Here is a 24823-nt window from a genome sequence, read left to right on the forward strand (position 1 = left end):
GTAATTTTGTAGTCGATCTAGGAGAATTTTATGATCTATAGTGTCAAACGCAGCACTGAGATCAAGTAACACTAGTATTGAGACACAGCCCTGGTCAGAAGCTAGAAGCAAGTCGTTTGTAATTTTAACGAGTGCAGTTTCTGTGCTATGATGAGACCTGAATCCTGACTGAAATTTTTCATAGATAGAGTTTTTTTGCAAGAAGGAGCACAATTGGACCGACACCACTTTTTCTAGTATTTTAGACATAAATGGAAGATTTGAAATGGGTCTGTAATTTGCTAATACGTTTGGATCTAATTGTGGTTTCTTAATGAGAGGCTTAATAACTGCTAGCTTGAACAGTCGTGGGACATGACCTAGAGATAAAGACGAGTTGATAATATTGAGAAGAGGCTCTTCTGCTACAGGTAACAGTTCTTTCAGTAGTTTAGTGGGTATTGGATCTAATAAACATGTTGTTGGTTTAGACGCAGTAATAAGTTTATTTAGCTCTTCCTGTCCTATAGTTGTAAAGCACTGCAACTGTTCTTGAGGGGCGATAATTGAGGCTATATCATAAAACTCTGTCAAAGGTTGTACATTTACAATTTTATTTCTGATACTTTCGATTTTTTCATTAAAGAAATTCATAAAGTCATCACTACTAAACTGTAATGAAACATTTTGTTCTGGTGATATCTGTTTATTTGTTAATCTAGCTACTGTACTAAATAAGAACCGTGGATTGTTTTGGTTATTCTCTATAAGTTTGCGAAGATGCTCGGCCCTGGCTGCTTTTAGAGTCTTTCTATAGCGGGACGAACTGTCTTTCCATGCGATTCTGAAGACCTCTAAACGAGTTTGTCTCCATTTGCGTTCTAGATTACGAGTTTCTCTTTTCATAGCGCAAGTAATACTGTTGTACCATGGAACAGTATTTTTCTCTCTAACCTTTTTTAATCTCATCGGTGCAACAGTATCTAATGTACTAGTAAAAATGGTGCACATACTGCTAGTCATTTCCTCAAGATCATTTGCGTGTTCGGGTACGATGAGCAGCTGAGACAGATCAGGCAGATTATTTGTGAATTTATCTATAGTTGTCGGGAGAATTGTTCTGCCTAGTCGATATCGTGGCGCAATTTGACAAATATCATCAGTATGCAGTACGCATGTTACAAGATAGTGATCAGAGACGTCATCACTTTGCGGTAGAATTTCTATATCGGTAGGATTTATTCCATGTGATATAATTAAATCTAGAGTATGATTAAGACGGTGAGTGGGTCCAGTGACGTTTTGTTCGACCCCAAATGAGTTTAGTAAATCAGTAAACGCAGCCCCTAACGCATCATTTATATTGTCTACATGAATGTTAAAATCTCCAACAATCAGTGCTTTATCGACGTTGACCAAAAGGTCTGAGAGAAAGTCTGCAAACTCTTTTAGGAAATCAGCATAAGGCCCTGGAGGTCTATAAATGGTAGCCAAAGCAAGAGATAGTAGCGACTTTTTACTTATATCTGAGAGTGTAACATTTAGCATAAGAATTTCAAATGAATTAAACCTATAGTTTGTTCTCTGAGTAACATTAAGTATCTCTCTATAGATTGTTGCTACACCACCGCCACGGCCAATCAGGCCGCATTTATTTTTATAACGGTAGCCAGGTGGACAAGACTCATTAAGACCAAAATAATCATTTGCTTTAAGCCATGTTTCAGTAAGGCAGATTACATCAAGACTATTATCCGTGATAATTTCATTTATGATAACTGCCTTCGGTGTCAGCGATCTAATGTTTAGTAGCCCTAGCTTTAGAGATTGTTTTTGTTCAGTAATTTTACAAAAATCTGGTTTGATCACGATTAGGTTTTTTCTAGATCCTTTATTTTTATTGTTAAACCTCACTATTCGGGGAATAGACACAGTTTCTATAGACTGTACTACACTCACATTTCTATCAATGAAGTGGGCAGAACACAGGCTGTGATTTGAAGTTTGACTTACTAGTCATATGGTGCGAAGCGTCTTGGAGATGTTCTCTGACAGAAGATCAGCTCCGATGCTGCTGGGGTGCAGGCCATCAGCACGGAAAAGCCTAGGACGCTCCCAGAAAAGATTCCAATTATTTACAAAGAGCAGCTTCTGTTCATTCAGCACCAGGAAAACAGTGACTGCGCACCTTACCTTTGGCTGAGGTAGCGTGGACGTGGCGGACGATAGAGTCTCAGATGACCACAGCGTCGCGTTCTGCCTCGCGAAGAGGGGAGAAGCGGTTCCGTGTCGAGACGTCGAAGACCGGGGGCGGCGGAGGAAGAGAGGTCCTGGTCCGAGGCCTGGCTCGCGTCTTCCGCTGCTGAAGCACCCAAGGTCCCTGGTGTGACGGCGCCGGAGTGAACGAGGGCTGGGATGAACGCGTTGGTGCTCGGGCCCTGTGCAGAGAAACACACGGCGTAGAGGAAGCAGGAGTGTTAATATCGCGCTGCAAACTTACCGAGGGTTGGTGAGCGCCAGCGCGAGAAGTTTCCAGCGCTGTCTGCCGCTCGCGTAGCTCGGCCTGCTTCTCGAGAAGGATCCGGATCTGCCGCTCCACGGCCTCCAGTTCCAACTGCACCGCATGCAGCTCAAACGTGTCCTCACCTGCACACAAAGGTAGAGAAACATCCAATATACTCGCCATTAGAGTAACTTAGATGAAACAATAATATTGTGAGAGAGAAGAGTACAAACGCTAGCGTAGCGTGGGCGTGGCACGCCGCTAATGCTAACGGGCTAAAGCTAGTAGCGAAAGTTCGGGAAGTCGGATAAAACTAGCGATATCAAGGTAATCCAAATGTTTTTTATATAAAATAATGTTGGGGATGTGTTCCCCCACCGAAAAAGAAAGAGTGATAGATTATAAGTTAGATTTTACGAGGCAAAAACAAATAATTAGGAATCAGCTCGACGGAGCTCTGGCTCAAACAACGCGGCAGCAACAAACAGCGTTTAAATACAACAAATGTATTTACAGAAATCATTTCACTTTTAAGGACTGTTTACTCAACATTGCAACATTGCATATCAAGTCAACTCCTGATGAACAAATTATTATTTGAATTTGGAAGGCTTTTGTCTTTCAATTTAAAATGCACAAATTATTTCAAATTTAATTTAAAATTTAATGTAATGCAGAGATTCCAAAAACATTTTGTCAGCCGAACCTCTTTGACCTAATATATTTGAAGCTCCTCCTGAAAATTTACATGACATGCAGGTAAACAAATACATTTTTTTAGTAAGTGTTTTATTTTAGTTTTTATTCTATTATTTTAATTTGACACATTTTACATGATTCAATTCATTATTAGATTTTCATCAAATAACAAACCCCCTGTGGAGTTCCCTCATGAACCCCAGTTTGGGAGACTCTAATGTAAGGTAATGTTTAATACACATCGTGTTACTTTTTTAAAAGTTTTGGGAATATTCTTTCTCTTTTTATTTTTATATCAATAGGGTACAAGATCAAAAGTAATCGAAAAGTAATTGAAAAGTAGTCAGATCATGTTACCTAACAGATTACGTATTATGTGTAATAACTATGGTGGCCAATAGAGCTCAACATGCTGCAAATGAAGAAATGTGTTAAAAAATATTATGAAATAATAATATATTTTTTACTAATTTACTTGATTTTATTTCTCAAATCCCAGTCAATTATTCACTGCAGAAAGTGAAACTAAAAACTCTACTTCAACATGTTCTGATAACACTATTTAACCTTAATGTATTTCTTAATATTTCTCTTGTGGCCTATACGTAGTGAAAAAAATGAAAAGAGATGTAGGTGTAAACAAGTTGTTTGTTTAAACGAGGAGTTAGCTAAACTAACTTATTACAGTGCGTCGGTTATACGTGATGCGCTATAAATTATTTCGGGGCAAATTAAAATATTAATTTAATTCTAAAAGTAGCCTAATCATCATCATTATCATTCAGATCATCGCAGAAGGGGCTTGAGATCGCCGGGCCTGGTATGTGCTATTTGTAGGGCGTTTCTGTATTTGCTTATGTTGTGAACTTTTGCAACGCATTTTTGTATTTGCATGTGTTGTGAACTTTTGCAGCGCGTTTCTGTGTTTGCATGTGTTGTGAACTTTTGCAGCGCGTTTCTGTATTTGCATGTGTTGTGAACATTTGCAGTGCGTTTTTGTATTTGCATGTGTTGTAAACTTTTGCAGCATATTTGTTGTCAAACTGATGAAGATGTTTTCTTTATTTGCATGTGTTTTCTTCAGTTGGGGTGCGTTGAGCTCTCTCGGCCACCGTAAATAACAGATTACGTTACTGACTACAATTTTTGTCATGTAATTTGCAATCAGTAAAGTACTAAAATTTCTACATAATCTACCCAGCACTATATAACAAATATAAATATAAATCGGTTAGTTCCAGTCCTTGATTTTTATCTCCTTGCATTTTCCTAGGCCCTCTCTTGCCTCCCCCTGGCATATTTTCAGACAAAATTTGTCTATTTCAAAAGCAATCAATTTGAATTTCAGGGGAAAGTACAACCCAACTTTGAGGAGCTCAAAGAGTAATCTGCCATACTAATCAGCCGTCAACCGGAAGTCCCCCCAGTCCTTGATTCTGATTGGTCAATAGCTGTGTTTTATTAACAAAGCATGACTATGAACGTTTCACCCAATGGTTCTGTGCATCACTGCGCAACACCCATAGCAACTGCCCTTAGCAACATAAACATATGTTTGTTTTTATTGGATGAAATAAAAGGTCAAACTGTTTAATGTATAATTTGAACAATTAGGAAGCATGACATAATTAACCGTTAACAGTAATTAATAGTTAATGAAGCAAGAGTAATGAATGAAGCCACTGCAGGCGTTATGTGTATGCATCATTCACCTTTAATTTTGAGGCCATTTAGTGATTTTATTTCATAAAAGTAGCACTGATACATATTTTTCACTTTAATATTTGTATTGTGTGGTATCCGTTTTATTAAAGCAATAAGGTACTCGAGGCTAGTGCTATATGTTGAATAAGTAATGGCTGAAGGGGTTGCAGGCACTCCGCTTCGCGTCATGATTAATGCCCTTCAGTGGTGAGTTATTCACCATATAGCACTAGCCTCTCGCACCTTATTGCTTAGTCATAGAGGGTATGCATTGAGATCACTTTCCTGCTGGAACACGGCCCCTCAGCCGGACTGAGTGGCAAAAGAGCCTGCTGCATGACTGGATTTAATAGGGCAAACATGAGTAAAACAAATGATTATCACTGTTTAAACTAAAGGCTGGACTCGATAGTGTTCCTGTTACAACTTACCAAAGATCCAGTTATCCATGGATATTGACCTGCAGCTAGGAATCATGCCAGACATTTATATGTGCCTGATTTCGTTGCCGGGGAAATACATAAAGCAAATTTCGTGTTATATAAATACAATATAGGTAAGTATAAATCTGGGTGATCACTTATATCAATGTTATATCATCCAGTCCTACAACTTGTATAGTTTTTGTCAGTGTTTATTTAAAGCTGTAGTCCATAAGTTTTGCCTTTTTGTCGCCATCTCTGTTTGGAACCTGCAATTGCAATTATTTGCATAATTATCTTTACGTGGGTTGTATATCGGCATGGCTCCTCAGCGTAGATGAATCTAATGTTTGCTGTCAGTCACCGCACTGGTGTGGATACTATACTTCAGAATCACAGATTCTATGTCTTGTAAGTATGACCAAAATAAGAATTTTCACCAGAAATTGTCATCTGAAGAAGAATGTAACATGTTTGCTACTTTTGTTCTGACCAACTGAGAAAAAAAGCAATAAATCGCGCTGCCAATGGTGATTAAATATCTAATGATCGCTTAGTTCAGATCGTGTCAAAACATGCAAATTATTATTATTGTTATCTCAAATTGTTAATGTTAACAACAGCAGCATTGCGTGACTGTGTATTTATTGTGTATTAGCATTACCTGTAGATTTCTGTAGCCACTGCGCAGTCTGAAGTCTTTTGCTTTTGACTATGGGTGAATCTCCAGTTGTCACTGATGATTGTCATTTGGACCTTTTCTGGATTACAATCCACCATTGTCACAGACACGTCAGGCTCCACCGCTCACCAATCACAGCGCACCCAATCACCAGAGTACTGATCACCGGCACCTGCACCTCATCAAGCACCTCATCATCTCCAGCATAAAGAGCACTCACACACACCATTCTATGTCCGGTCTCGTTTGCATTAACTTACCTGTAAGCTTACCTTAAGGACTCCCTGTGATCTACTTACCTGTCTCCAAGAATCTCCTTGTGTGTTCTCTCCTCTCTGTGTGAGTGCTCATTGTCTCCAGTGTCTCCAGGGTCTCCATCGTCTCCAGTTCCAAGGTCATCTGCATCTGAAACCACAAAAGAACTCTGTCATCACTCAACACCTCAAGTACCTGCACTACTTCACCGTTCACTCACCTGCACTTCAGTTATTGCTCGTGCTGGTTTTCAATAAAAGAATGCATCTTCCCACATGCGATAGCCTACTACCAAGCCTACTACCTGGGACTGCTTCTTTACATTTACATTTACATTTAGTCATTTAGCACCTCATCAAGCACCTCATCATCTCCAGCATAAAGAGCACTCACACACACCATTCTATGTCCGGTCTCGTTTGCATTAACTTACCTGTAAGCTTACCTTAAGGACTCCCTGTGATCTACTTACCTGTCTCCAAGAATCTCCTTGTGTGTTCTCTCCTCTCTGTGTGAGTGCTCATTGTCTCCAGTGTCTCCAGGGTCTCCATCGTCTCCAGTTCCAAGGTCATCTGCATCTGAAACCACAAAAGAACTCTGTCATCACTCAACACCTCAAGTACCTGCACTACTTCACCGTTCACTCACCTGCACTTCAGTTATTGCTCGTGCTGGTTTTCAATAAAAGAATGCATCTTCCCACATGCGATAGCCTACTACCAAGCCTACTACCTGGGACTGCTTCTTTACATTTACATTTACATTTAGTCATTTAGCAGACGCTTTTATCCAAAGCAACTTACAAATGAGAACAGTAGAATCAATCAAGTCAACATGAGAACAACAGCATGTAAGTGCTGTGTGAAGTCACATTTATGACAGTAAAGTGCTCGTAGCAAGGATTTTTTTTTTTTTTTTTTAATACACAAATAGATGAAAATAGAAATCGAAGTGCTACTATTACTGGGTCAAGTGCTGACGAAAAATATACGTCTTTAGCATTTTTTTGAAAGTGGCTAAAGATTCAGCTGCTCGGATAGAGCGCGGCAGGTCATTCCACCAGCCAGGAACAGACCCGGAGAAGGTTCGTGAGAGTGATTTTCTGCCCCTTTGTGATGGCACCACAGGCCGCTGTTCACTTGCAGAACGCAAGTTTCTGGAGGGAGCATAAGTCTGAAGTAGCAAGTTAAGGTATGGCGGTGCAGAGCCAGCGGTCGTTCTGTAGGAAAACATCAGAGCCTTGAATTGGATGCGAGCAGCTACTGGCAGCCAATGCAGACTGATGAAGAGAGGAGTGACATGCGCTCTCTTCGGCTCGTTGAAGACCAGTCTTGCTGCAGCATTCTGGATCAGTTGAAGAGGCTTGACAGTGCATGCTGGACGTCCAGCCAAGAGAGCATTACAGTAGTACAGTCTGGATAGAACAAGAGCTTGGACAAGAATTTGTGTGGAATGCTCCGATAGGAAGGGTCTAATCTTCCTGATGTTGTACAAGGCAAATCTGCAGGACCGGGCAGTTGTAGCAACATGATCTGAGAAGCTTAAACAATCATCCATCACCACTCCAAGGTTCCTGGCTGTCCTGGAAGGAGTAATGGTTGACGACCCAAGTTGAATTGAAAGGTTATGACGAAGTGTTGGGTTAGCACCGACCACCAGCAGTTCCGTTTTTGCAAGGTTGAGTTGAAGGTGGTGGTCCTTCATCCAGGCAGAAATGGCTGTCAGGCAGGCTGCGATGCGACCAGCAACGGTCGGATCATCTGGTTGGAATGAGAGGTAGAGTTGTGTGTCATCAGCATAACAGTGATAGTAGAAACCATGATCCTGAATGACAGATCCTAGTGATGACTATCACGGTAAACACGAAGACAAAAGGTAGATCCAAGTGCAGCAGAGATTTATTAAAGGGGTAATCCAAAAGCGTAATCCAGAGCAGGCAAGGGTCAAAAGTCCATGAAATCAGTCCAAACAACAGGTACAAAATAACACAAAGAAAAAAACCAAAACAGACAACCGGAGAAATCAGAATACACATGACATTAAACAACGAACCACAACACTGCATGAAAAGTGGGACCCTAATTTTCGACAATTGACGACAATTTACAGCCTGCGAACATCGCGTTCGTCTGTGCCACATATTGACGGAAACGAACCATGACGTATGTGGAGCTCGCGGAGGCTCGGTAATGGCTCTAATTAACATATGAATAGCAGCGCCCGCGCCTTGCCAGAGAGAATGGTTTGAATTTCCTCACTCAGTATTGGTTGAAACTACTACATTTAAACAAGAAAAATCGCTCGTGATTGGTTGGCAGATCTGTTGCTATTGGTCACCCTGGGTCATTATAAAATTTGAACCCCATATTATAATATATATATATATATATATATATATATATATATATATATATATATATAAAAAATTTTATATATTCATATTATGTTGTATATTCATGTTATTGTTATCCTATTAATTGAGGAAAGGAAATTTGCCAGGGACTTGCTGTTTATTCAAAGAAAGAGCTTTATTAGCACAAACACAAACACACAACCATGTACAAAACGTAGGAGATCTCCCCACACAACAAGCTCACAAGAAGCCCAAAATCCTACAGCACCATGAAGTCTCTGTTTTCCGCTTCGGAGCTGTATGTAACTGGCGGCGTTCTGTCTGAATTCAGTCCAGTTTTCAGACGTCTGTGGTGCGTTGCCCTCAGAGGTGTCAAGTAACGAAGTACAAATACTTCGTTACCTTACTTAAGTAGAAATTTCGGGTATCTACACTTTACTGGAGTAATTATTTTTCAGCTTACTTTTTACTTCTACTCCTTACATTTTCACGCAATTATCTGTACTTTCTACTCCTTACATTTTAAAAATAGCCTCGTTACTCTTCATTTCGGCTTGTTTTCATTCCGGCTTTAAAAAAAAAAAAAAAAAAAAAAATATCCAGATAAATCGCGCCATCCGGATAGAGTGAATTTGATTGTGGTTGGATGAGAAGATAAAACATATAACGTACCATTCTGACACCCTATTGGTTTGTACGTAATCCATCACACCTGCACATCAAATCACGTCACACTCCAGCAAGGAGGACTAAAATGTGCGTTCACGCGGCCTTGTAATTCCTGTAGTTACGAGATTCGAGCTTGTAAAAAGCGTTCACGTCCTCGTAGAGATCGTAATTACAGCTTGTAAGCTGGGAGTTTTCTGAGAGCTCCCACATGTTCCACCTGACCGCTGTAGATTCATTTAGGTGTTGATAGTGGTGTCATGGAAACGCATAATTCCTAGTCCAAGGACCAAAAGGACGTGAACAGCTCCGAATATAACGTCACGTGTTGTCATGTCAAGATTCCGGTAAATACGAGGTGACGTGAACGCAGTAATAGTCAGTGTTGGGGGCATTACTCAAAAAAGATGATTTCTTATAAGTTATTATTTCTACACTACTGGCTCATTTAGGCTATCAAACGGGTGCTTTCTCTTCGTCCTCTGCAAATTAAGCTAGGTAACGTTAGTTCGACAGAGAGACGTTTAAATCGTATACCGGTTTTTAAACTTTTTTTTTTTTTTTTTTTTAAGCGCGACCCTTTTATTTATGTGACACATAGTCATATACAACCATGTAACTAAACAAGCCAAAACGAATTAATTTAAAACGAAACTTAAGGTAAACCTGCATTGCTCTCATGGTATACCTCTCTCTTTCAGTGAAGTAGAGCAGTGCTCTTGCTGAATGGCACGGATTGCACTACAGACTATTGTACCTTTTATATGTTTTTTTTTTAAACTGTATTTTATTTTTCATAACGAACAAGCTGCGATGTCACGTTTCCAGTGCTTTGTTGTGTGCGCGTGAGGCGCAGGCGCGATCAAACAGCTGTCTTTAAAGGGGACTTGCCTCGTCGTCATGGCAACGGTTCGTGAACAGGTCAGATTACGTCAGAGTTTGTTGGATGCTCAGACAACCAAACAAACGCCGATTAAAGGTGCCCTAGATTCAAAAATTGAATTTATCTTGGCATAGTTAAATAACAAGAGTTCAGTACATGGAAATGACATACAGTGAGTCTCAAACTCCATTGTTTCCTCCTTCTTATATAAATCTCATTTGTTTAAAAGACCTCCGAAGAACAGGCGAAGCTCAACATAACACCCACTGTCACGTAACAGTCGGGGTGTACGCCCCAATATTTGCATATGCCCGCCCATGTTCCCAACATTATGAAAGGCATTAGACAAGGGCAGGCATTAACGTCTGGAGCAGCACAACCAAATCATCAGACTAGGTAAGCAAGCAAGAACAATAGTGAAAAATGGCAGATGGAACAATAATAACTGACATGATTCATGATAACATCATATTTTTAGTGATATTTGTAAACTGTATTTCTAAATGTTTTGTTAGCATGTTGCTTATGTACTGTTAAATGTGGTTAAAGTTACCATCGTTTCTTACTGTATTCACGGAGACAAGAGCCGTCGTTATTTTAATTTTTAAACACTTGCAGTCTGTATAATTCATAAACACAACTTCATTCTTTATAAATCTCTCCAACAGTGTAGCATTAGCTGTTAGCCACGGAGCACAGCCTCAAATTCATTCAGAATGTAAACAATATAACAGTATACAATACTCACATAATCCGACGCATACATGCCGCATGCATGACGAACACTTTGTAAAGATCCATTTGAGGGTGTAAACTTTGTTTATGTACTGTTTAAGGCAAGCGCAAGCTTGGGGGCAGAGAGCATGAGAATTAAAGGGGCAGTAGCATAAATCGGCTCATATTTAATGATGCCCCAAAATAGGTAGTTAAAAAAAATAATTAAAAAAAATCTGAGTATTTTGAGCTGAAACTTCACAGACACATTCAGGGGACACCTTAGACTTATATTACATCTTGTAAAAAAACATTCGATGGCACCTTTAAACATGTTCAGTCGGGTAAACAGACTCCGACCAACGCCAACACCTATCCAACAAACGCCAACAGAGAGTTTGCTGGCGTTTGTTGGTGCGGTGTGAACTGAAACAGCTGAAAACAGCTGGCAGGTGTTAATGTCAAGCCCTGATTGTTACTAAGCCTGCCCTGGGTACACCAAAACTACCCGCATTTTTCTTGTCCGTTGCCCTCACAAATTTCTGCAGTTAAGCTTGGATGTACATTTACATTCCAATAAAGGTTATTAATGCCTCTGAATTTTGACTTTTTGCACCATTAGAATACTTATAGGCAACTAGTCATGATATCTTCCATTCCATGAAACCCATGTTAATGGTCAGTAGTACACATATATGGTGCTTTAATGTATTTGCATTGTACTAAAATGCGTTCATTTTCAATGGACATATATGCGGCTGAAACGGGTAGCCTAGTGCATCCCAAATTTTTCAACATTAACATTTTAATATAACATTATGGTCATTATGGCCTTTAGAAAAATGTTTTTTTGAGGAGGTGGAGTACACAATAGGCCCCTGTGGCGCGGCCTAAGCTTTTGTCCTTAATGGCATTTTTTCCCCTACATTACTTTTACTTTTATACTTTAAGTAGTTTTGAAACCAGTACTTTTATACTTTTACTTGAGTAAAACGCTTGAGTTGATACTTCAACTTCTACAGAAGTATTTTTAAACCCTAGTATCTATACTTCTACTTGAGTAATGAATGTGAATACTTTTGACACCAGTGGTTGCCCTGTACTTTGGATTCGCCTCTAATCTTGACTGCAGCGTGGCACAGAGTTCGGTGAGCTCCTGGCTGCGAAAGGATGGAGGTCGCACAATCCATCCAGACACCCCGTCAACGATGCCGTCTTCCTCATCAGACATCAGGTCTACGGTAGCACACTTCCAAAGGCCCACCTCATCCTCAGCTAGCACACTCTGTCTTGCTTCTAGCAGCTGTAAAAACAACCAATAAAGATAATCAGTATTGCGCGATGCACTGTGTATGGACTCAACACATCTATTAATGCACATGAAAAATAGTCACATTGACAGATCTAATCTAATAAATCTTACCCTCTTTCTTCTTGCTCGACTCCGAGCTGAATGCTTCACAGCTTCCGCCTGCGATGCAAGATCGGGATGTTTGTACCTGAAGCTCCTGCGTACTGTCTTGTAATATGTCTTACAGGCAGCTGGAAAACAATTGAATGAGAGTGATATGAATAAAAAGCAACGTGTAAAAGAACTTAAACAATAAAAACAATAAAGGACAAAATAGTAAAAGTTACTTACACACAATATCATCTTTATCAGCATCATGTAAATCTGGACTTGCAGACATAGCTCCGAGCAAATATGAGGTCACGGCCTCGTTATGAGGCGAGGTTAGTCTGTGAAAACAAAATGTACGGTTAAGATCGGTATCTATTAAAAGATCTATTTCCTTACACAGGAGAATGAAATCATATTTAAATCTTACCCTTGCTCTGGTTCGTAGCGCCTACAATTTGTCTCCGAGTTGTGAAGACGGCGTACTGCTTCCTGTAAATTACTAGACCAAAAAAAAAACTTACAATTGTTCTTTTACAAGGCTACTTTTAGCTTGTGCTACTTAAAAAAACTTTGCTTTTAGGCTAGTTTAACTTAGATTACAGTCTTACCGCAATTTTAGGATTGTGCACCCGTCTTCTCTTCTTAGAGTTAGAATCTTCCACACAGTTTTTCGACTCCAAAGCAGCCAACCTATCTTCTATGGACAGCAACCTGGAGTTAACTAAAGTGAACTGTTCATTTACATCGGCAGCAAACTGAGTAAGCTGACGAGACAGCCCACTGATAGCATTCAGCAGTTTCTTCTCGCCGGTCTGCGGACTCGCTGAAAGGGGTTGATCGCGTCCATGCAGAGGAGTTGAAGGGGAGTTGAAGGGGAGACGCCGTCTAGCCATTGTAGATCACGAAACAGCAAAGCAGCAAAAACACAGGAAATTGAGGAAAAAGGTCTGAGTACAGGAGTAAAAACATGTCTGTATATATGCTCGTCTTGCAAGTACTGCTGTATGAGTCGTCATGCCCATGACCCCGCACGTGATTGGACGAGGGCTGGAAGGCTCGCCGGGCTCCTCCAATCACATGTGAGGTCATTGTTATACGGAAGAACTCGCGAGACGAGCTCGCATGTAAACAAGCACGGTGTGCCTATAAAGCTCTGTGATATAAACACGGTGTGCTGTCAGTTGAAAGATGGACGTCCCAAGACTGAAGAAAAGACCTCGGCGCCTCTGTGAACATTGTGACACTGGCTGGAGTTGGAGAGATTAATGAAAGTGAAATGCACGAGGGCCCAGAAAAAGAAATGATGGAAGAATATGAAGAAATGCACCCAGCGACTGACAGTTCAGACAACGGTGAGCACCACAGTTTAACTGTTATAACTTATCTGTACAGTTGTGGGCTACAGATATTGTAACTGTACCTGGTTTCCCATTTAAATTGACTAGTTAAAATGTGATTGCTTTTCACTGTTGTGGTTATTGTAATAACAATTAATAATTAAATACGTATATTATACACATTATAATGCATAACTGTATCTTCTGCATGGGTTGTTTTCCAGACGAAACAGCAGATGACCAAAGCATTCATCTTTTCCTGGACTCCAGCGATTCAGAGTCAGTGCAAGATGATGAAGATATCTCCTGTTATATGGTAAGCATGAAATTACTTTTGAATATACAATTATAAAGTTCCATACATGCTAATCCAGAGCTCAAACGGGCAAACCCAACATGTTTCACCTACATTATTGTTTTACATTCTCAGATATACCAATATCCTACACCTCTGAATAAACAATTGAATTACAAATTCATACCCAAATGGCCAAAGTAATGATGATCTTTTCACTCTCAAATGGCCATATTAATAATGGTATTTTCACTCTCAAATGGCCATATTAATGATAGTATTTTCACTCTCAAATGGCCATATTAATGATGATCTTTTCACTCTCAAATGGCCATATTAATGATGGTCTTTTCACTCTCAAATGGCCATATTAATGATGGTCTTTTCACTCTCAAATGGCCATATTCATGCGCTAAGTACGGCCGTTTGAGGTGATGAGTATGGACATAGCGTGAGTTTTAAATGTGTACTTTACATTTCCATAGGATGAGGATGTGACTGAACAGGAGGAAGGCCTTGCTAAGGAGCAGAGTGAAGCCTATCCTCACATACAAGATGGGGAGGGGCATGGAAGTGATCAGTCCAGAAGTGAAAAACCAGAAGACTTGTTAATCAAATCATGGCAATCAACCTTCAAGATTTCTGACAATGCCATCACATCACTTCTTCTGTGCATCAAACAATTCATGATGATAATGGGAAATGTCCTCTGTGCTAATTCCCTCACTGCCTTTGCAAGCATTATTCCAAAGACTTTATTCTCCTTGAGGAAATGGACTGGTATCCTCCGTGACAACTTCTTACAGTATGTTGTTTGTCCAAAATGTATGGCAGTATACATGCTTACTGAAACCTATGAGCTCAGATGGGATGGCACAAAGGTTTGCAAGACTTGTGGTCACATTCCATTCTACAATCACCCACACCAGAGGTCTGCATTAAGGAAGAAATGTGGCTCTGCCTTGCTAAGAAAGGCAAAATATTCTAACGGTAAAGAATATGTAGATCCAATACGTTCTTACTGTTACAAGAGTGTTGTGCAGTCTCTGGAAGAACTTGTTAAAAGACCTGGATTTGAAGAGAAATGTGAAGAATGGCGAAAGCGGAAAATACCAGAGGGTGTGTTAGGAGACGTATATGATGGACAAATATGGCAGGATTACCAGTATGTGAATGGAGAGCCTTTTTTAGCAGAGCCAAATAATTTGGCCTTGATGCTGAATGTGGACTGGTTCCAACCTTTCAAAGATGCACCATATTCAGTTGGAGCCATCTACTTGGTCGTTTTGAATCTACCTCGTGAAGATCGTTTTAAAGAAGAAAATATGATTCTCGTTGGACTAATACCTGGACCAAAAGAGCCATCACTAAACATAAATGCTTTCTTAGACCCCTTATTTGATGAGCTTCAAGAACTTTGGCATGGCATGATTCTGGAAGACAGCTCTTAGGACATCAGGTTTACAGAGCAGCTCTGCTTTGTCTTTCATCAGATATGCCCTGCAACTCGAAAATGTGGAGGCTTTGTTGGACATGGAGCATACAGAGGTAATTGAAATATTCAAACATTATTTACAATAATTAATAAACATTGATATTGATCATTGAATCAGTAAAAATCAACATGTAAATGTTTACATTGTTTATTTTTTAATGGATAGCAGTTGATCTGTTTCATTGAATGCTCAAAATATAAATATGTGTGTGTAACATATTGCATTTAACTTACATTTGCAGGATGCCACAAGTGTTTGAAGACGTTCAGGAAGAAAGAATTTGTTGAAAAAATGGACTACTCAGGATTTGAGCGGTCTTCGTGGGAGCCACGCACGTCAAAGGATCACAGGATTATCCAAACGGGCAAGGACAAAGGCAGAACAGAAAAGAATTGAACGCAAGTATGGAGTTAGATGGACAGAACTTTTCCGCTTGAGTTACTATGATGCCATCAGATTTGTCGTTATAGATCCAATGCACAACCTTCTCCTTGGTACGGCAAGGCATGTATTCAGATTGTGGGCAGAACTAGGAATTTTAACAACAAAAAGCCTTGATGAACTTCAAGCTAGAGTGGAAAACATCAAAGTACCTTATGAGGTTGGAAGAATTCCCTTACGGATTTCACCTGGCTTTACAGGATTTACAGCTGATCAGTGGAAAAACTGGACAACCATTTACTCACGGTTTTGTCGGAAGGGGCTTATCAACAACAGACACTATGACATGTGGTGTGACTTTGTGCAGGCTTGTATCATACTCTGCTCCAGAGTCATATCCATCAATAAACTGGAAGTAGCAGATGGACACCTGCAGACATTTCTCTCAAAATTTGTCGAACTGTTTGGCCCATTGCACTGCACCCCCAACATGCATCTACATCTTCATTTGAAAGAGTGCATGTTGGATTACGGACCAGTTTATTCTTTTTGGTGTTTTTCATTTGAGCGTTTTAATGGAATACTGGGAAAGTTTAATAACAACAATAGGAGAATTGAAGTCCAGATTATGAGGCAATTTCAGCAGAGCCAACAGCTTCGTATGCCATGGACATGTGAATATGGTGCTGAATTTGCCAGTATTTTACGAAGACAAATGGTTGGGACTTTGTCATGCAATGACACAGCTGATATGCTTTATGTGAAGCACAATGTTTTGGTGTCAGCAGAAAGACTTCTCTTAGAAAACTGTACAGTGGTGCCTCTCTCCCCATTCCATCAGACAATCTTGGATGAGCCTGACAGACATGCAATGTTAACAATGTATCATCAGATGTACCCTTGTGTCACTGACGTTGACCGTTTTGCCATGACATGCAAACGGGTAACATATCTGAATGTAACTTACTCAATCGATGGATCTAGAGCAGAAAGGTCAGCATACGTTATGCTAAGTGGTGTGGAAACACTAACAGTTTTGAGGAACCCATCCTTGACCCTCTAGCAGAACTACGACCAGCCATTATAAAGCAGTTTATAGTTGTTAATGTTGTGTCAAAAGGTACTGCATTTAAACATGTAATTAATACATCCACTGTGCATTTAAGCAAGACCAAAGAAAAGGTCACTGTAGTCATGCCACTACACACAGTGTTTGAGCTGTAGGAGACTGTGATGTTGTTTGCATGGAATGCACATTTTACCTTTGTGGCAAAGCCTGATTAATACTAATTGTTTAAATAAATTGTTTTGTGTATCTTTTTTACATAACATTGGCCATTGCTAATGGCACACAAATGTAAGGCCCGCCTAATAGGTCCAATGACGGTTTCCCACAGGACGGGGAAGGTTTAAGCGTGTATGCCTTTTCAGCGTCTCTGTGAAGTTCACTTAATTTCACTCGTTTAATCTGACTCCAATTTCAAATGATTCTTATTAAGGGTTGTGTCTCCAATTAGAAATTAATCATTTGTTATGTATTCATTTAGATATTCAATTATTCTGATTACCTTATATCTTCAATTTCGTTCACTGCAGTCCCAGTATCGCTTTAGAAGAGTTACTTCGGCCGATTTGAGCACTCTTCCCGGACACAAACTCGTCAGTCTGACCTTAAACATTGGATGCAAGGTAAATATCTACCTTTAAGTCGGTCGCGCTCTGCTTACTCGTAACAAAAAGCATAGTTTTGATATATTTACGAAAACTGCAACTTATTTAAGGCAGTGATTGTCAGAAATCGAAATGGACTTAATTGACGTGCCCTATGCTCCATCTATTAAACCTTTCGTATGAACAATCCTGAACACAGATTTGAGGTAATACCTTCGCTTTGATCTACTAGAAATAATGGATTAAGAATAATACAGAATCAACCAAATATAACATTTTATTTGTCAAGTAAAAATATATCATGCCAATTACATTACAATTAGACAATTAGAAGCCAATTCAGAAATGATAAATGCATAACATCGATTACTCAAAGAAATGCATATACACAGGGATGGGTGAATGTCCTCAGACATTCACCCATCTCTGGGGGGCCTCTCCTACAGATGATCCCCCATGACTGCTTTGCTCTTTACCTTTTATACCAGAACCAGAACAAAAGGATCGTAAATGTTTATTACACCAACACCTGTTTTGGGGGAGAGAAGTGGGTTTTCACAAAAGGCACCACCCAAAAGAGGACAGAATTTTCCTTAGTTTTCAATCTTCTTCATGATACTAGTGACTGCTGTGAAATTGAGACCATCTAACCAATCGCACTGAGACAATTTAAATGATACCAAACATGAAAAGGGAGAAACAATAGATACACAAGTTACATTACATGTTTTGAATAACTTTCAGTGACTTGAGCCAGAGGAAGGGGAGGTATGTGTGTGTGTGTGTGTGTGTGTGTGTGTGTGTGTGTGTGTGTGTGTGTGGTGGGGGAGGCGTTGTCCATTGCTACTTCTTTGAGATCTTCTTTCCAGATTAAAGTTTTATTACTTTATTGCAGGACGCTTGATCTCAGTTTTTGTTTAGCAGGAAAATCAAGCCTTACACAAATAATCTAGCATACTTTCATTAACCCTTTAACACGTACGATCACACCGGTGTGATCAGTCTTGGCTGGCCCCAGGAGCGTACGATCACACCGGTGTGATTAGAACGTTCAGTGCATTACGTGATCAACTGCCAAATTCAAATGTGCTTGCGCGCTTTAACTGGCGCTAAACCAGAGACGGACGCGCGCAGCGCTTTTCATATATCACATATATGCAGTGTTTTCAACCAAATAATGTTCATTTCAGGTTTCAGACATTTAAATACACATGAGTACTAACAAAACAATATATTTAGAGTTTGTAAAATACACAATGATGTCTATAGAAGCGGAAATAACAACCCTTTCCATTATAACTTGACAACACGTTTAATTCATATCAGATACACATTGTGAAAGTAACTTAAAAGCTTACTCTATTCTTCCCCAGTTCACCGGCACACTTAGTTTCACGTATTTCGGGAGAAGTGGATAAATTCACGGGTTGTAAATCCAACAGATCCGATTCTCTGCGCGGTGCAAACTAACATGGCGGCGCCCATTGCTCATATGGCTCAACTAACGCGATCGTTATAAAGCTGTTTAAACAGCAAAACACATCCACTTGCACATATTTGGCAATCGGAATATTAGATATTTCATGCTATAGTTAACAAATTTGTGAATATTTTGAATAAAAATGGAAAAATTAAATGAAAGCAGATCATCATTCATACAGTGCTGCAGTGTGTCACGTAACAAGCAATGACGCGTCACCATGGAAACCATAAAGTGATACGTTCTAAATAACGGTCGCCTTAAAAAACTCACGCTGGGGGGTCAGCCAGAATATTTGAAACTTACGTGCGAAAGGGTTAAATACATAAATTCAAGCTAAAATTTAAGATTTTATAATTAGGCTATACTGAGCCTGATTTATTTATACCAGATATTTTCTTAGAATGAAGTTAATACCTTTTAGAAAAATGTCACTTGGGGTAAAACTCCTGCTACACTGATTTGCATTTGTATAGCTCACAGGATTTTCATTTACATGTTAAAGCCTCCCCTGGAATTAGGGGAAGGGGGGTAATGGGGGCACAACTGCCAAGCAAGGCCCACGTCAATTTCTGTCAATTCACGGCAGTTTTCGGTGTTGCCTGCAAATTGCCGTGTAGAGTCGTAAACCTGAACTTCCACGGCAATCTACAGTGCTGCTTACTGACGAAAATCCCACTTTTCATGCAGTGCAACCAAAGACAGAAACAGCTCAATATAAATAGACAGACACTAATGACATGATACAATACAGCTGTGTGTAATGACATTGGATAATGAGTCCGGTGAGTGTGTATGGGAATTGTAGTCCATGTAACAGGTGGAAATGAAAGTCCGGGATGGAGTGCCCTCTAGTGGGTGATAGGGCACTCTCACTGGTGATCATGACATTACCCCCCCCCCCATCAAAGGAGCGGCTACCAGACGCTCCACCAGTCCAAACAAAACAAAAACTCAGGAGGGAGGTGGACAGGAGGATCAGGGGGAGGGATGGTGGGCCAGATTCAGGGTCCCCAACTGATAGCCAGGGCGGTGCTGGAGGAACTGACCAGGCTGGTTCCAGCGGTTCTGGAGTCCTGGCTGAGTGCCAGGGTGGCGCTGGAGGAACTCACTGGTGGACTCACTGACTGGAGCGGGCTCTGGAGTGGAATCACTGACTGGAGCGGGCTCTGGAGTGGACTCACCGACTGGAATGGGCTCTGGAGTGGACTCACCGACTGGAACGGGCTCTGGAGTGGACTCACTGACAGGAGCGGGCTCTGGAGTGGACTCACTGACAGGAGCGGGCTCTGGAGTGGACTCACTGACAGGAGCGGGCTCTGGAGTGGACTCACTGACTGAAGCGGGCTCTGGAGTGGATTCACTGACTGGAGCGAGCTCTGGAGAGGCCTCCGGGTCTTGGGGGATGGAAGCCTTCCTCCTCCTCTTCCTCTTTTTAGATGTGGGAAGCGGAGACTCAGTGCCCACCTCCTCTGTGGCCTCTGGAGCGGAGTCACAGGCTGGAGCGGGCTCATGGACTGGAGCGGGTTTACAGGCTGGAGTGGGTGTTGGAGGTCTCTGAATCTGCCCATCCCTATGCAGATACAGGTAACTGGCGAAATTCCAAAAATTTAACTTCCCCACCAGCTCCATCTCCCACTGCGGCAGAGGATCATTAAGACAGTTATTAATTGTGTCCTTGAGGACCGCATCAGAGAGACCATACCCCTCCGCCCGTGACCAGAACTTCTGGACGAATGCCTGCACTCCCATTCTCCTCTGGCGAAGAGTTGCCAAAAGGGCCTGAGCCTCCTCAGCTCCCACTGATGAACGGAGTGTACTGCTGCTGGATCTCTGCATGGTGGTTTGTTCTGTCACGGTAAACACAAAGATAAAAGGTAGATCCAAGTGCAGCAGAGATTTATTAAAGGGATAATCCAAAAGCATAATCCACAGAGCAGGCAAGGGTCAAAAGTCCATGAAATCAGTCCAAACAACAGGTACAAAATAACACAAAGAAAAAAACAAAACAGACAACCGGGGAAATCAGAATACACATGACATTAAACAATGAACCACAACCAAAGACAGAAACAGCTCAATATAAATAGACAGACACTAATGACATGATACAATACAGCTGTGTGTAATGACATTGGATAATGAGTCCGGTGAGTGTGTATGGGAATTGTAGTCCATGTAACAGGTGGAAATGAAAGTCCGGGATGGAGTGCCCTCTAGTGGGTAATAGGGCACTCTCACTGGTGATCATGACAATGACATGTAGATGGAGAAGAGAAGTGGTCCAAGCACTGAGCCCTGAGGTACCCCAGTAGCAAGATGATGTGACTTGGAGACCTCACCTCTCCAAGATACCCTGAAGGACCTACCTGAGAGGTAAGACTCGAACCACTGGAGTGCGGTTCCCGAGATGCCCTTCGACATGAGTGTTGACAGGAGGATCTGGTGGTTAACGGTGTCGAAAGCAGCAGACAGATCCAGCAAGATGAGTACTGATGATTTTGAAGTCGCTCGTGCCAGTCTCAGTGCTTCAGTGACTGAGAGCAGGGCAGTCTCAGTTGAGTGGCCACTCTTGAAACCAGACTGGTGGTCATCAAGGAGGTTGTTCTGTGTGAGATAAGTAGACAGTTGGTTGAAAACAACTCTCTCCAAAGTCTTGGCACTGAAAGGAAGAAGGGATACTGGTCTGTAGTGTTCTAAAAGTGCTGGATTCAGAGTGGGTTTTTTAAGCAGTGGGGTAATCCTAGCCTGCTTAAAAGCGGTGGGAAATGTTCCAGTGTGAAGGGAAGAATTGATGATGTGAGTGAGTGCAGGTAGAATTGAGGAGGAGATGGCCTGAAGAAGAGGAGTGGGGATAGGGTCTAGGGGACAGGTAGTAGGGTGATTGGAGAGGATGAGTTTGGAAACATCTGCCTCAGATAGCATGGAGAAGGAGGAGATGTGTGAAGAATGTGGCAAAGTCACATTCTTTTTATAAGCTTCTTTATAAAAAGTCATGATGTAATGACGCAAAGATGAACGATGGCATGCTTGAATTTCCTGCAGAAACCCACCAGTACCATCCGGATTAGGAAACATTATTACATGCTTACTGTTGTGAATTGGGCAAGGTAATGAGATTGTTTTAAACATGCTGGTTATGTACTTGCTCAAAATTTGATTTTGGATAATTTTTAACCAAAAAAGTTATGGACGGCAGCTTTAAAAAAAACACAATTATGCAGAATATAACATGGTAAATATTTAACTGATGAGTTGTCGATACAACGATACAATATATAGGGTATGATTTTACCCCAAAATTCAACATATTGACAAAATGATAACTGCAAATCGCTGCCTGGAGTCAAGTTGTTTCTGTGAATTATCCATTTGCTTCTCTTCTCTTTAGCTTTCGGCAGTCTGTAAAAACATACCTCAGATTTCTTGTCAAATCTATTTGTACAGTCAATAGCAAAGCTCTTTCCCATTTTGAATGCGTTTTATGTGTTTTTCACGGAATTCATGCTGAAAACCAGTGCTGCCACTGATCCACTGCGTTTTCTTTTTATGCCCTTCCCTTGCTAACTTCTCTCCATTTATGCCATTGATTACACTGCACGTGTGGCCATTACTTGCGGACTCCATAAGTCTGTGATCACTTGAGATCCACTATAGTGCTGATAATTACATATTTTTCTCAGTCACGTTCTGTTTTTTTTACGTATGTCACATGTCAAGTCACCTTTATTTATATAGCGCTTTTTACAATGCAGATTGTGTCAAAGCAGCTTTACATTGATAACTGGTACATAATTTGGCTGCACAGCAGCTCTTAAATAATAGTGTCAATGTAGGCAGATCAGAAGCACTGTTGAATAAATGTCAAGAATACTATTGAATATCAAATGTCAAGTGTCCCCAACTAAGCAAGCCAAAGGCGACAGCGGCAAGGAACCCAAACTCCATCAGGTGACATCAGGTGGCAAACAAGTGGCAAATAGGTGTTTAAATGGAGAAAAAAAATATATATATAAATTAATAATGTGTTATGTGTATGCTAGGTCAAAGAGATGTGTTTTTAGTCTAGCTTTGAACTGACAGAGTGTGTCTGCTTCCCGGACAATGCTAGGAAGACTGTTCCAGAGTTTAGGTGCCAAATAGGAGAAGGATCTACCGCCTGCGGTTGATTTTGATATTCTAGGTATTATCAGCTGGCCTGAATTCTGAGATTGCAATAAACGTGAAGGACTATAATGTATTAAGAGCTCACTTAGGTACTGGGGAGCTAAACCATTTAGTGCTTTGTAAGTAATTAGCAAGATTTTAAAATCTATACGATGGTTAACAGGAAGCCAATGCAGTGTTGACAGAACTAGGCTAACATGATCTCCTTTGTTCTGTTTCCCGCCATCATCAGTCACCATGGACACTAAGTTGATTATCATAGCTGTTGTCACTTTGGTTAATTGCTCTGTGTATTTAAGTTACTGTTTTCCCCATGTTCATGGTCCGGTCTTGTCTTTTGTGAGTTGTGTTACATGTCTGCCTGTACCTGTTGGATTTTGGGCTTACCATAGGCTGTGATGCAATCTCAGCTGTGCTCTCACTACAGTGCAACAGTGAAACGGGATGCTCTCAAACAGTGACGGGCTGCGCCGCATTCTGAACGTTGGTTAAGGAACACATACCGCTATTGTGGTATCATTAAAATTCATATCATAACAAAAATAAATACCGGTATTCGGTATGAACCAGTATACCGCCCAGCACTACCCTTTCACACCAAAAATTAAATGAATAAGCCTCAGGCAGGAAATGCAAATTCATGCTTGTACAGTCAAGGGTGCAGCTAAAACAGATCTTTCAGCTGTGCTGCCATTCTGAATTGGAGAAGAATAGGATACAGGAGAAAAAAGTTCACACTCTTACTACAGCAATATATTTTTTTAAAAATAAAACACAAATATAATGTTTATCTATGGTTGAATTGGATCTAAAGTTGTTTTTGCTAATAAGTATGGTTGAATTGGATCATTGAGGGTCAGCAGCAAAGACACTGGTTAATAAAGTGAGATTAAATACATAAAGTATATTTGTTTCATTTAATATGTTTAAGTACTGCAGATTTGTAATACACGCGGATTCCCCCAGTCGAGTGGTCCGTTGCGATGCAGCTGTGTCTCGGGACGGCCTATTCGGCCACGTGGTCGAGAGCTTTGCCCAGCAGTTCAGAAGCATCTGAGGTCGCTTCATGCCATTCATGTCCCAGGCGTGCTCAACCGTGCAGCTGACGAGCTCTCACGGCAGCCTCAGCAATGTCTGTGAACATCACTTTCCTCACAGACTGGAGACTCGGAATGTGGTTTTATCTGTTGATGCCTCGCAAGCTGGAGAGCATGCAATGTGTTGCTGTTTCTTCTTTCATAGGACAGAAACAGTGTTGGGTAAGTTACTCTAAAAAAGTAATTACTGTACTAAGACTCTGTCAATATAATATGTTGTATCTGTTAAATGTCTCCTTTCCTGTAGAAATGTAAACACAGAACTTCTATCTTCTGTCTGTAAATGTCCTTATACTGTAGGCCTGAGACTCAGAACCAAGACTGTTTGTTGAAGGGGTATATTTACACCTTTCCGATGAGGAGGAGATTGGATATCCCAATAGGAATAGTGTGCAACACAGGCAAGCGTTCCATTCAAACAAACACTACAATGAATGGTTCCCACTCACAACAATACATGACCCATGCAGGAATCCAACACTCAGTGAAATTAATTGACTTAAAATAATTAGACAAATAGTTTTGGGAAGTTCACTGCACAAAAATAAAATATGATCAAATAAAATAAAATAATCTTTTCTCAACAGGCTACATTCACACCCCTGATATTCACAAAACTAGTCTAAAACTAGTGACT

General features: G+C 40.7%; 2 protein-coding genes across 4 annotated transcripts; one reads left to right on the forward strand and one right to left on the reverse strand.

The window, feature by feature from the left end:
- Positions 1–1851: 1851 nt before the first annotated feature.
- Positions 1852–13258, reverse strand: LOC137010612 (uncharacterized protein C14orf93-like). Of its 3 annotated transcripts, none has more exons than XM_067372740.1 (7): positions 12871–13258; positions 12690–12751; positions 12503–12600; positions 12284–12402; positions 11938–12163; positions 2173–2625; positions 1852–2083 (listed from the first exon to the last, which is right to left on the reverse strand). In XM_067372740.1, the coding sequence occupies exons 1-6, from the start codon at positions 13153–13155 to the stop codon at positions 2213–2215; spliced, it is 1203 nt and encodes a 400-aa protein (XP_067228841.1). In that variant the 5' UTR covers positions 13156–13258; the 3' UTR covers positions 1852–2083; positions 2173–2212. The 3 variants fall into 3 exon arrangements, with proteins under 3 accessions (XP_067228841.1, XP_067228842.1, XP_067228843.1); XM_067372741.1 differs by having other exon boundaries at positions 1852–2091; XM_067372742.1 differs by lacking the exon at positions 1852–2083 and having other exon boundaries at positions 2488–2625; positions 11964–12163.
- A 123-nt stretch (positions 13259–13381) lies between these two features.
- LOC137011252 (uncharacterized) lies at positions 13382–17224 on the forward strand. The gene is made up of 4 exons (XM_067373966.1): positions 13382–13614; positions 13824–13915; positions 14380–15442; positions 15632–17224. Exons 1-3 carry the CDS (start codon positions 13539–13541, stop codon positions 15343–15345), a joined length of 1134 nt encoding a protein of 377 aa, XP_067230067.1. The 5' UTR covers positions 13382–13538; the 3' UTR covers positions 15346–15442; positions 15632–17224.
- The last annotated feature ends 7599 nt before the right edge of the window (positions 17225–24823 follow it).

This window comes from Chanodichthys erythropterus, chromosome 21, assembly GCF_024489055.1.
Source record: "Chanodichthys erythropterus isolate Z2021 chromosome 21, ASM2448905v1, whole genome shotgun sequence".
Taxonomy (NCBI): Eukaryota; Metazoa; Chordata; class Actinopteri; order Cypriniformes; family Xenocyprididae; genus Chanodichthys; species Chanodichthys erythropterus.

What these genes read in the sequence shown, in the direction of transcription:
- LOC137010612 (XM_067372740.1), bottom strand. Translation starts at nt 13,155, where the DNA reads ATGGCTAGACGGCGTCTCCCCTTCAACTCCCCTTCAACTCCTCTGCAT. An exon ending in GTCGAGCAAGAAGAAAGAGG is followed by an intron (nt 12,164 to 12,283) that starts GTAAGATTTATT and finishes TTGTTTTTACAG; the next exon opens with CTGCTAGAAGCAAGACAGAG. An exon ending in GGCAACCACTGGTGTCAAAA is followed by an intron (nt 2,626 to 11,937) that starts GTATTCACATTC and finishes CTTTGTGTGCAG; the next exon opens with GTGAGGACACGTTTGAGCTG.
- LOC137011252 (XM_067373966.1), top strand. Translation starts at nt 13,539, where the DNA reads ATGCACGAGGGCCCAGAAAAAGAAATGATGGAAGAATATGAAGAAATG. An exon ending in GACTGACAGTTCAGACAACG is followed by an intron (nt 13,615 to 13,823) that starts GTGAGCACCACA and finishes GTTGTTTTCCAG; the next exon opens with ACGAAACAGCAGATGACCAA. An exon ending in AAGATATCTCCTGTTATATG is followed by an intron (nt 13,916 to 14,379) that starts GTAAGCATGAAA and finishes ACATTTCCATAG; the next exon opens with GATGAGGATGTGACTGAACA.